Raw genomic sequence first — 12,483 nt, forward strand, 5'->3', positions numbered from 1 at the left:
CTTTCCGGTAAATAAAAAAAAATTACTGGACAAAACTTAAACTTTCTGGTAAATAGAAAAATGTACTGGACAAAACTAAAAGTTTCATATAATGCATTATGTTCAGGCACAATACACACTAACAAAATATAAGATAATACATGGATTTTTGAGTCAAAGGTCCAAAATACATTAAGTTCGACAAAAGATACAAAAAAAATCAAAGCAGCACTAGGCTAAAATGTGACTCTCTTCAAAAATTTGAAAAGCTCACAACACTGTAAATGCTTTTCAAAGTTGTAGAGTGCCCCTAGTTTTTGCTGCTGATATAAAAACGATTTCAATCACTAAATCGCTTCGTTGCACGAAGCACGGTTGTGATAAGAGAGCTTCTTACACCTACCGCATATCCGCTGCCTCTTTCTAAAGTTTCCAGAACTTTCAATTCTTACAGAACGTGGTCTGCCCGGACGTTTCTTGGTTAAAGGAGGAAGTATCTTGCTGGCTTCCTCAAACGTTGTTGGTTGATCGAAAGATGGGACAGGATTTATGGAATGACTATAAGTCTTACAGTATGCATCCGTTGTAACAGCGGGATCAAAAAAGGATGATGAATCACCTCCATGCACTTTAATACACAATATGGCATGCTCACAAGGGATACCTTGGACTTGCCACTTACGACATGTGCATGTAAGAGCCCCAAGGTCCACAGAGTGACTCGGCATGGACATTACTTCATACACAAATTTACCTGATTGTATGCACTTCCAGCTACAGGCAACGTTGAATCTAGACTGCATTTTTTCGTTGACCTTAGGGCACAAGAAAGAGTCCCAAGTTGCCGACTCAGATCTTCTGGCATTCATCATGTTCATAATTTTGATCCTCAACATATCTAGCATTACGGTTATTGGAAGAACTCTCTCATCCCTTATCCACGAATTGAAGGATTCCGAGAGCGAAGAACATATTAAACCGTACCTTTTTCCTGGAAAGAAAACATCAGCCCAATGTTCCGGATTTACAGAGTGAAGAAATGCATCCACGGCATTGCCACCCATGACTACGAGTTCAGAAGTGTACTTCTGAAAATCCGATATAGTAAGGGCTCTAGCCGCCTTAAACATGAGGGATTGGAAATAGTCCGACTTCTTCGCACCATTCTTTACACGTACATTCAAATTGTTTCTTAGATGCCAAACGCAGAATGAATGGTGCGCGGTTGGGAAAATGTTCGAAACTGCATTTATAATACCATTGTGTCTGTCCGACATAAAAGTCAAAGACTCACTAATATCAACCATTTTCGCCAAGTTACAAAAAAACCAGGTCCAGTTTAGATCATTTTCTACATCAACGACAGCATAGGCGAGAACAAAAAAACCTGCAAAGTACATATTGCAGTACGAAGAACAGGAAATTAATTAATATTTCAGCCTAAATCTTTAGGTTAGGAAATAAAAAAAAAGCCAGTAAATAAAATTGTGTACCGGACGGAAAATATTGGTAAAATACTTACCATCATTGCCATTCTTCGCTACAGCGGCAAGAATGCACCCATTGTATTTCGTTTTCGCAAAAGTACCATCAACAAATATCAATGGGCGACAGTGCTTGAAACCTTGGATGCATGGTCCAAGAGCAATAAATATTCGAACAAAACGGTGGGAATCTTTATCAACTTGAAGATCAATTACACTATTAGGGTTAGAACGTGATAGGGCATCAACATACCAGTTGAGTTTGGCATAAAAATCAGCTTCCTCCCCATAGGCCAAAGAAATACTCCTGTTTCGAGCCTTATATGAATAGTAGTAGCTGAGTTGAATTCCATAGTCTTTCTTGAAAGATCTGACAATGTCTTTAGTACTTTTGGTCGGATTCTCCCTAATGTCATCGACTATTAATAAGCTAACACTTTCGGTTGATAATCTTGGCTTATTCTCTGACATTATAAAGTCTTGACATGTGTGCACAGGGTTGTAAGCTTTTAGAACAAACATTGACCTTGACTTCAGAGGAGCCACAACGTGAATGGTCCAAGAACATTTTGGGGATTTGCATACGCAAGTAATACGATCAAGATCATTCTTCAAATAATTAAAATTGTACCGTGCTTTATTGAATATCGTCCAAGCGCATTTCGAAAAGCGTTGGCGCCTCCAGGGAATTCCTGCCCCAAATGTGTAAACACCTCAGGCCAGCTAGCAGACCTTAAAGGTTCAGCCCTGACAATGGCAGTACATGCATCCTCAACCAAGAGAGAGGAATTTCTTGAAAAATCCCGTAGAAGACTGCACAAAACAAAACTCTTTACTTAGAAAAAAAATTGTTTTCGGATAAATCAGAACAAGAAAAACATAAATATGTACTGACCATATTCTTGTTTACGGTAAACATAAATATGTATTCACCAAAATTTTAAGTATTCATGTATACTGAACCAGTAAATTTTTTTATTTACCGTAAAGTAAGAGATGGTTATAAGTACACAACAAACAACAATATGTAATGACTTCCACACATACTTATTAGACATTTGTTACTCACCCAAATTCTTGTTCACGGTAAACATAAATATGTACTTACCCAAATTTTAAGTATTTATGTATACTGAACCAGAAAACTTTTTTATTTTCGGTAAACATAAATATTTACTGACCATATTCTTGTTTACGGTAAATATAAATATGTATTCACCAAAATTTTAAGTATTCATGTATACTGAACCAGTAAATTTTTATATTTACCGTAAAGTAAGAGATGGTTATAAGTACACAACAAACAACAATATGTAATGACTTCCACACATACTTATTAGACATTTGTTACTGGTTCATGTAAATGGCACAGGTAAATTATTATTAGGTAAGGAAACAGTTTTGTTCCTGGTAAATAAAAATATGTACTCACCAGAGTTTGGATTCCGGTAAATTAAAATGTCTACTCACCAAATTATAATTTTAAGTAAAACAATAACGAAACAGTAAAGTTCAAATTAGTTCCAAACTTACTTATTAGATACGTGATTGTGGTTCATCATTTCAGATGATGATGCAGCAGAAGTAGATGAAGTATAGCCGAAAAAATCACGCTCCAACCTGGATAGAGAGAGAAAATAAAGAAGGTATGAAACGATAATTTAAATAAAAGAAAAAACAAAATTCAATATCCATTGTATACTGTTACAACTAAGTTGAAGTTTGTTTCACCAGAGAGGACGGCGTGCAACAATGTCCCCAGAAAGCATTCCTTCAATATCCATTGTATACTGTAAGGAAAAGCAAAATAAAGAAGGTATGAAAAGATAATGTACAGCAACGAAAAAAAAACCTTTCACTTTGTCTGTCATTTTGGAATGTCAAAGTTTCAACATAGATTTAGATGAGTACTTGTTCATTTACAAAAGGCATTATCATCTTCCTTAAAAGTCTATCATTGAAAACAAAAGAAAAAGGCATTATCATCTTCCTTAAAAGAACAAATGGAATATTCAGCTTCCTTAAAGTCTATCATTGAAGACAAATAGGATTTGCTCATTTAAGAGGCATTACCTGAAAAGGTTGGAAGATAAGAGCAGATTCTGGTTGGAAGATATTAAGACAGTGGGTGGTATAAATAGGTTGGAAGATGAAATTTGAAAACTTTTCAAAGATTTTGAGACTGATCAATAAAGAAAGAGCGGGATCCCAAAATTTTCGCCAAAAAATTTGGCAAAAGGGGGGGAAACTCGAGATTAATGGAGGATAATTTAGAGAGAGAAAGAAAAGGAAAGAAGGAAGAAGTTGTTGGCGCAAATGGAAGGGAGGAAGGATGTGATTGTCTGTGAGATAGGGACGGGTATTTAATGATCCCTCAAAAAACGTGGGAGAGAGGAGGGCTGGGTCAAGTCGAGGGGCAAGAAAGGAAGAAAATAAATAAAAAAAGGTAAACAAATAGTTTCCCTGACATTAGGACCTGCACCTCATTTTTAGGCAACTTAGGATTTTTTTTCCATTTTACCCCCCACTTTTTGGACCCCTGGCTCAAAAATCCATGAATTTATGATGAGAAAACTTGGTTCTCTCACGGATGAAGGGCCTTAAATTTAGTGTTACGAGGTGTTTGCAGTGTCTCATGAAGGGCCTTAAATTTTGAATTTGTTTCAAACTACTAAAATCTTAGGGGAGCCTTGGTGTAATTTTAAGAAAGAAAAATGTGATTTGGCCGGCAAAAAGTGGTTTGAATGGTCCGGACAAGGCAAATTGGTAACATAATGTTGTCAGCGAAATTTGTCTTGTCGGGTTATTTGTGAGCACCTTTTGTCGGCCCAAATAGAATTGTTGTTTAAGAAAACTTATGATTGGAAATTTGTGAAAAAACTTCTCTTGAACCAGCCAAAAACCGTGTAAAACTTGAGAAAGATCAAATTTAGAGATTTGGTTTCATCAAAAAAGAAGTCTAGATATTTGGAAATTCCTAAATACATATTTTGGTAGTTTCCCTTCTTCCTATGATACAAGTCTTGGGAAAGAAGTATCTGAATTAGTGCTAATAGCCGACTCTAGTATTTCTATTTAAAGAGGGAACTAGTCTTAGAGGTTTCAAATTGCATATTGCTTTCCCTTCTCTTTTGTTTCCCTTATCTTCTTGAGCTTTAGAAAAGAGTATTAATGGAGTTAGGTCATGACTCTAGCCGTCAGCCACACAAGAGGAGGAGGAGGAACAGAAAGAAGACTAAAAAAACTTCATCTTGGGAAAATATAGTCAAGCATGTATGGTTGAATGAAGCTAAAGATAACAACTTTGTATTCTCTCCCTTTTCAATCTACTCTGCTCTATCCTTATTAGCTTCTGGATCAGATGGTCAAACCCTAGAACAACTCTTGGGTTTTCTCAAGAGCAAAGATCTCAATGATCTTAACACTTACGTTTCCGAAATCGTTAACTCGTTAGATTCAACCACACACGACGTCACAAACAAAGGCGGTCCTACTCTCTCGTTCGTAAGTGGGGTTTGGGTTGATAATTCATGCACTCTAAAACCTTCTTTCCAAGAAACTGCTACTTCAATCTATAGAGCTAATGCTGAAGCTGTCGATTTCAAAACTCAGGTACGACTTAATTAAGACCGCTTAACTACAATTAATGAATACTTGTCTATAATTTTATTTAGTTTTATTATATATGGTTTGATAATAACTAATGACTTGATGATATGAAGGCAAAAGAAGTGACATTTAAGGTGAACAAATGGGCTGAGGAGAACACAAAAGGCCTAATCAGAAATCTACTTCCGGACCGAGCTATCAATGAAGGCACAAAGATGGTATTGGCGAATGCACTCTATTTCAGAGGTTCATGGAGAAAAAATCAGTTTAATCCATTAAGAACAAAACAATCAAACTTCTATCTCCTGAATAGAGCCACAGTTAAAGTACCTTTCATGACTAGCTGCCTTGATCAATATATTTCTTGTTTTGATAGCTTTAAAGTACTTAAACTTCCTTACAAACAAGCTACCAACTGTCAAAACCAACGCCTATCTATGTATGTATTCTTACCTAATGAGCGAGACGGACTTTTTGATCTGATTAAAAAGGTGGATTCAGAATCAAGTTTCTTCGAAAATCATCTTCCAGAACAAAGGGTTATAACAGGAGAATTTTGGGTTCCAAAATTTAAAATCTTATTTGATTTTGAACTATCAAGAGTTCTAAAGGATGACTTGGGTCTGAATTTGCCTTTTGACAAAGTGAAAGCAGACCTGACTAAGATGTTGGATAGTCCTCCAATGGAAAATCTTTGCATATCCAAAGTCATACACAAATGCTTTGTTGAAGTTGATGAGCAAGGAACTGAAGCTGCCGCTGCTACTTCAGTTGGAATGATTTGTTGTTCGGCGGGGCCGCCACGTTATCCAGTACCTCAAGTGAACTTTGTAGCAGATCATCCTTTCATGTTCATAATCAGAGACGACATCAACAATGTGGTGTTATTCATGGGTCATGTCCTTAATCCTTCCTTAAATTGTTAGTATTTGATTTAATCGTTAATAGAGTAGATTTACTAGTTATTTGATCTCTATAATTGAAGTATTCAAATTATTTTTCGCCTCCTGAAATTAATGTACTAATATAAAGGTTGAGGGATTATGTTTAGATTTCTAATGCAAATAGTACTTCATGAGTAATTAGATCAAATTGCAGTACCAACTAGTTGGAATATATGAAATCAAATAGTTGGATGCTAGTGCGGGATATGATATCATCTGAGTATCTATACACATTTTTTTCAAATGAAACAAACTTCATACGTGCCTATGTATGGATACATCTATTCCTAGAAACTCCATCTGCATGTACACAAAATCCTCGTTTTTCATCGTCTTCTTTGTCAATTGTCATCTTCTTCGTATTCATCTTATGCATTAACATTATTTTTCATCTACTCCCTATTCATCTTCTTCATTTTAATCTTAACATTCATCATCTTAATCTTCTATATATTCAGTGGATTAATTTAAAAAAGTTTGGTAAGATAAAAGAGCAACGGAGTGCTTTTCAACAAGGTGTGTCTCAGCAATTCGGGATATTTAAGAGGCACCATTAGTGAATATGCGCCTTTAACTAGAGATGCCTTAGAACCATAGATCTTTCTGGGAGACTGACACCGAAGTTGTAAGAGATGCCTTAGATCTTTCCCAAAGATTGACACCAACCAAAGTTCTAAAGGCCCTGTGTAATTTTTCCTATTACACACCATGTTTGCTTCGTATCAATTTGGGAGAAAGAAAGAAAATAAAAAAACATTTACTCCAATAGACATTTGCTCCATGAAACATTTTTTCCATAAATATTTCCTTAATTTTTACCGCTTGGTTTTGCTAAGGGGAAAAATAGTTTTCTACATTTCATTGTTCGGTTCACACGAAAAAAAATAAAGGTTTAATTTTCACACTTCTATTTTTCCTATACACCCATAAATAAGTGTTAAAATTGTCTAGTCTCGTTTAAAATTGCTTACGCCAATATGGATAACAAGTATCAAAGTTGTTCCTTCGATTCACTTGAAGCAACAATTGATCATTTCTCCAAATTTCGGCCTTATGAGTCATGGAGATAACAAGTACTTGACTTGGTTTCAATTGAGGAATTAGTGTTCTGTTAGGAAAAATAACCTAATTAACTTGTTCAGGAATATGAAGAGAAACGATGTGAAAGTAAAAGTAGAGACACCAAAATAATTTAACGTGGCAAAACCCCCCTCCAAGATAGAAGGTAAAAAACCACGGGAGCTAGTCCAGAAATCTTCTACTATAATGATAATAATAGGTTACACAATTCTTCCCTAAAGCAATAGGAGATTAACCAATTCTTCAAGATGTGTAGAAAGACTCTTGGATAACAACTCTTCACCAAAACTATGGTGGATAAACTGAACAAAGAAACAAAGAAATAGAAATCTCTTACTCCTTAGGATTTGAACAAATCCTAGATTACCAAAGGTTGAAAGAGATAACCACAAACTAAATTGCTTCACAAGATTAATAATCTTCTTTTCTTCAAACCGATATTCTTCTCTTTCAATCTCTTTTGAAAGAACCACTTCAGAAATCTCTCTTTCTCTGACTTCTCTTTGCTCTGAAAATTGTGAATAATCTCTTCCCTTTCATTCCCTTTTATAATGATAAATAAGGAGGTTTACCAATAGAAATAAGAATTCCTTTTTAGGATTAAAAAATAGAAGTTTCTATTTTTTCTCCAAATAAGGAATAAGGAAAATCCTATTTCAACTAGGAGTCATTTTATTATAAGGATGGACCCCAACAAACTCTCCCTCCCGACTTATGAAGAGGGACCTACCATCCCCAAACCTGCAACACTGCTACATAGCTCATGCTTGCCTTTGGGTAATGGTTTTTTCATCATATCTGAACCATTGTCGTCAGTATGGATTTTCTCGATCTTCAACACCTTGTCTTCAAGAACATCTTGGATCCATTGGTATCTCACATTTATATGCTTGGACTTGGATTGAAAACTAGAATTCTTACTGAGGTGGATGGCACTTTGACTGTCGCAATGAATAACATAATTATCCTGTTTCATACCAAGTTCTTCTAACAATCTCTTCATCCATAACATCTCCTTGCAACATTCTGTAATGGCAATATATTCTGCATCTGTAGTAGATAAAGCTACACACTTCTGTAATTTAGATTGCCATGACACTGCTCCCCCTGAAAATGTAAATAGGTAGCCTGATGTGGACCTTTTGGAGTCTACATCTCCTGCCATGTCTACATCTGTGTAACCGACTAATACTGGCTTATCATTACCAAAACATATACGAGCTTTAGACGTACCTCTAAGATACTTCAGAATCCACTTCACTACTAACCAATGCTCTTTGCCTGGATTAGCAAGAAACCTGCTTACTACTCCAACTGCAAATGCAATGTCCAGTCTTGTACACACCATTGCATACATCAAGCTTCCTATAGCTGAAGCATAAAGAATTTTCTCCATTTCTTCTTTCTCACTTCTAGTTGATGGACACTGATCACGAGTCAACTTGAAGTGACTGGCTAATGGACAACTCACTGGTTTTTTCTTGTCCATATTGAACCTTTCTAGAACCTTCTCAATGTATCTTTCTTGTGATAGCCAAAGTTTTCCAGTTTTCCTATCACGTGAGATATGCATGCCAATAATTTGTTTTGCTGGATCCAAGTATCGAAATACTTGTTTAGGTCTTTCTTTAACTTGTTAATTTTGTTAGCATCTTGACCAACAATCAACATATCATCAACATAAAGCAGAAGTATAATCAAATCTCTATCAGGAAATTTATGAACGAAAACACAATGATCTGAAGTCGTCCTGTGATACCCTTGATCCTTCATGAACGATTCAAACTTTTTGTACCACTGTCTGGTGTTTGTTTCAGCCCTTATAAACTTTTCTTTAACTTGCAAACCAAGTGTTCCTTACCTTTAACTTCAAACCCTGTTGGTTGTTCTATATACACATCTTCCTCCAAGTCACCATGAAGGAAAGCGGTCTTGACATCTAGTTGCTCAATTTCTAGGTTCTTACTTGCAGCCAATCCTAATACTAACCGTATAGAGGACATCTTCACCACCGGAGAAAAAATCTCATCAAAATCAATGCCCTTCTTTTGCCCAAATTTTTCACCACTAGACGTGCCTTGTACCGTGGTTGTGAATTTTTTTCTCCGGTCTTGATTTTGTACACCCACTTGTTTTTAAGAATTTTCTTATTCTTAGGTTTTTCAATCAACTTAAAAGTGTTGTTTTTATGCAAGGATTCAATCTCATCTTGCATAGCTTTCAACCACTGTTGTGTACATCATCTATGGCTTCTTCGTAGCAGTGCGATTCTCCACCATCTGTAACCATCACATACTCGTGTGGAGGATACTTGGTAGATGGTGCTCTCTCTCTAGTCGATCTTCTCAATTCAACTGGTGGTTCATGTTGAACTTCCATTCCCTGCTCAACATTATCACTCATAAGAGCATCTTCATGAGCTTCATCTTCATGATTTTGTTCTTCACCTACATTATCATGCATAACCTTAGAAGAGATATGTGGATCTAGATCAATGAGATCATCACTATGATTCTCATGTTTCTCAATTTTCCAGAAGTCCTCAATAGTTTGATCTTCAAGAAATACCACATCTCTACTTCTAGTAATATTTTTATCGACTGAATCCCATAACTTGTATCTGAATTTCTCATCTGCATACCCTAAAAAGATGCATTGCTTGGCTTTACCATCAAGCTTTGCTATTTGATCTTTAGGTATATGCACAAAAGCCCTGCAACCAAACACCCTTAGGTGCTCATAACTGACTTCTTTCCCAGCCCACACTCTCTCAGCTACATCTCCATCTAATGGTGCTGAAGGTGATAAATTGATCAGATAGCATGCAGTACGCATTGCCTCACCCCAAAAGCTTTTAGGCAGCTTAGCTTCTGAGAGCATACATCTGATCCTCTCCACAATAGTGGGATTCATGCGTTCTGCTACACTATTTTGTTGTGGAGTTTTGAGAACTGTCTGTTCATGTCGAATACCATGGGTTTTGCAATACTCTTCAAATGACCAGATGTATTCTCCTCCATTGTCAGTGCGAATGCACTTTAAAATTTTCCTGTCTCTCGTTCTACCATGTTGTGGAAATTCTTGAAAGCTGTAAGTACCTGATCTTTGGTCTTCATAGCATATGCCCAAACTTTCCTGGAAGCATCATCTATAAAATTAACAAAATACAAAGCACCACCAAGTGTTTTGACCTTTAAAGGTCCACAAACGTCAGAATAAACAAACTCCAAAACACTGGATTTTCTTTTAGATGCATTCTTTTGAAAAGAGACTCTATGTTGCTTACCTACTAAACAATGAGAGCAAGTGTTTCAAAATATACCTTTCATGTTCGGTAAATCTTATCGTTTAACAAGGATTTGAAGTCCCTTCTCGCTCATGTGCCCGAGTCTTCTATGCTAAAGATCAGTGGAAGAATCTTTTTCAATTGCATTCAGTTCTCCTTTACACAGTTTTGCTTGAGTCCTGTATAAAGTACACCACTTCTTCCCTCTTGCTATCACCATTGACCCTTTTGTGAGTTTCCACTTTCCATCACCAAAGTGATTGCGATACCCTTCATCATCTAATACTCCTTTAGAGATTAGGTTATATCGAAGATCTGGTATATGTCTCACATTCTTAAGAATCAATGTACTCCCTGTGCTCGTCTCAATTTTCACCTCTCCAATTCCTACGATTTTTGAGAAATTTAAGTTCCCCATCCTGACTTTGCCAAGGTCACCAGTTCTTAAGATCTAAAGAAATCATTACATGGAGTAGCATGATACGAAGCACCTGAGTCAACCAACCATGTTGTTTCTAGTTCTGACTCAGTCATACTTAAGCAAGTGTCTCCACAACCTGAGAGTAAGATAATGTCATCACCTGACGCAACTGCTGCAACATTTTCTTGTTTTTAATCATCCTTTTTATTTCTTTCTTTGGTTTATTCTTCCATTCACTCTTGTAATGACCCATTTTTCCTCAACCAAAACATTTAACTTCTTTCTTTGATTTTGATCTCCCCCTTGACTTATCACGGTTATGAGGTTTTCTACTTTTACCTCTCTTCTGTCTTTCTGTAACAAGTGCTTCTGAATGAGACTCGTCTGACAACGATTTCCTTCTTGTTTCTTCATTCAACAAACTATCTATTACGTGATTCATACGATTATGCCATCAGGAGTAGAATTGCTAAGAGACACCACCAATGTCTCCCAACTATCTGGTAAAAAATTTAGAATAAGTAAGGCTCGCAACTCATCATCCAAAACTAACTTCATTGCCGAAAGCTGATTTACTAGACTTTTCATCTCATTCAAGTGTTGAACAATTGAGGTTCCTTCTTTATATTGTAATTCTCCTAGCTTTCTGGATAAGTAAGCCTTTTTGGCAGTTGTCTTCTGATCATATAATTCTTCTAATTTCCTCCATAGACTAAGCGGAAGTCTCCGTCGATACATGATGAAAAACACTGGGTTCTACCCATTGTCGATTAAATCTAACAACCTTTCGATCTAATACCTTTCAGTCTTCTTCATCCATCTTCATCGATTTTGTACCGTTATTTTCAATGGGTGCAGCTAGGTCTTTGCAGTATAATAAATCTTCCATTTTTGCTTTCCACATCAAATAGTTTTCTCCAACTAAACTAATCATACGATTAGTATTCACTTTCATATTTCTGAACAATAAATCCAACCTGGCTCTAATACCACTCATTAGCAAAAATAACCGAATTAACTTGTTCAGGAATATGAAGATAAACGATGTAAAAGTAAAAGTAGAGACACTAAGATAATTTAACGTGGCAAAAAATCCCTCCAAGATCGAAGGTAAAAAACCACGGGACCTAGTCAAAAAATCTTCCACTATTATGATAATAATGGGTTACACAATTCTTCCCTAAAGCAATAGGGGATTAACCAATTCTTCAAGATGTGTAGAAACACTCTTGGATAACAACTCGTCACCAAAACTATGGTGGATAAACTGAACAAATAAATAGAAATCTCTTACTCCTTAGGATTTGAACAAATCCTAGATTACCAAAGGTCGAAGAAGATAACCACAAACTAAATTGCTTCACAAGATTAATAATCTTCTTTTCTTCAAACCAATATTCTTCTCTTTCAATCTCTCTAGAAAGAACCAGTTCAGAAATCTCTCTTTCTCTGATTTCTCTTCGTTCTGAAAGTTGTGAATAATCTCTTCCCTTTCATTCCCTTTTATAATGATAAATAACGAGGTTTACCAATAGAAATAGGAATTCCTTTTTAGGCTTGAAAAAATAGAAGTTTTTATATTTCTCTCCAAATAAGGAATAAGGGAAATCTTATTTCAACTAGGAGCCCTTTTATCATAAGGAGGGACCCCAACATGCCTCTTCATATCTTTTGCAAAGT

General features: G+C 36.1%; 2 protein-coding genes across 2 annotated transcripts; one reads left to right on the forward strand and one right to left on the reverse strand.

Annotated features, from left to right (window-relative positions):
• Positions 1-326: 326 nt before the first annotated feature.
• On the reverse strand, positions 327-3,247 carry LOC147532992 (protein FAR1-RELATED SEQUENCE 4-like). The gene is made up of 5 exons (XM_086650002.1): positions 3,195-3,247; positions 2,997-3,083; positions 2,177-2,276; positions 1,502-2,072; positions 327-1,366 (listed from the first exon to the last, which is right to left on the reverse strand). The coding sequence occupies exons 1-5, from the start codon at positions 3,245-3,247 to the stop codon at positions 327-329; spliced, it is 1,851 nt and encodes a 616-aa protein (XP_086506128.1).
• A 1,241-nt stretch (positions 3,248-4,488) lies between these two features.
• Positions 4,489-6,154, forward strand: LOC147532993 (serpin-Z1B-like). Its single transcript, XM_086650409.1, has 2 exons — positions 4,489-5,075; positions 5,186-6,154. The coding sequence occupies exons 1-2, from the start codon at positions 4,635-4,637 to the stop codon at positions 5,996-5,998; spliced, it is 1,254 nt and encodes a 417-aa protein (XP_086506535.1). The 5' UTR covers positions 4,489-4,634; the 3' UTR covers positions 5,999-6,154.
• The last annotated feature ends 6,329 nt before the right edge of the window (positions 6,155-12,483 follow it).

The sequence above is a fragment of the Eschscholzia californica genome, unplaced genomic scaffold (assembly GCF_041429995.1).
Source record: "Eschscholzia californica isolate CP2 unplaced genomic scaffold, dmEscCali1.0.p SCAF_6, whole genome shotgun sequence".
NCBI lineage: Eukaryota > Viridiplantae > Streptophyta > Magnoliopsida > Ranunculales > Papaveraceae > Eschscholzia > Eschscholzia californica.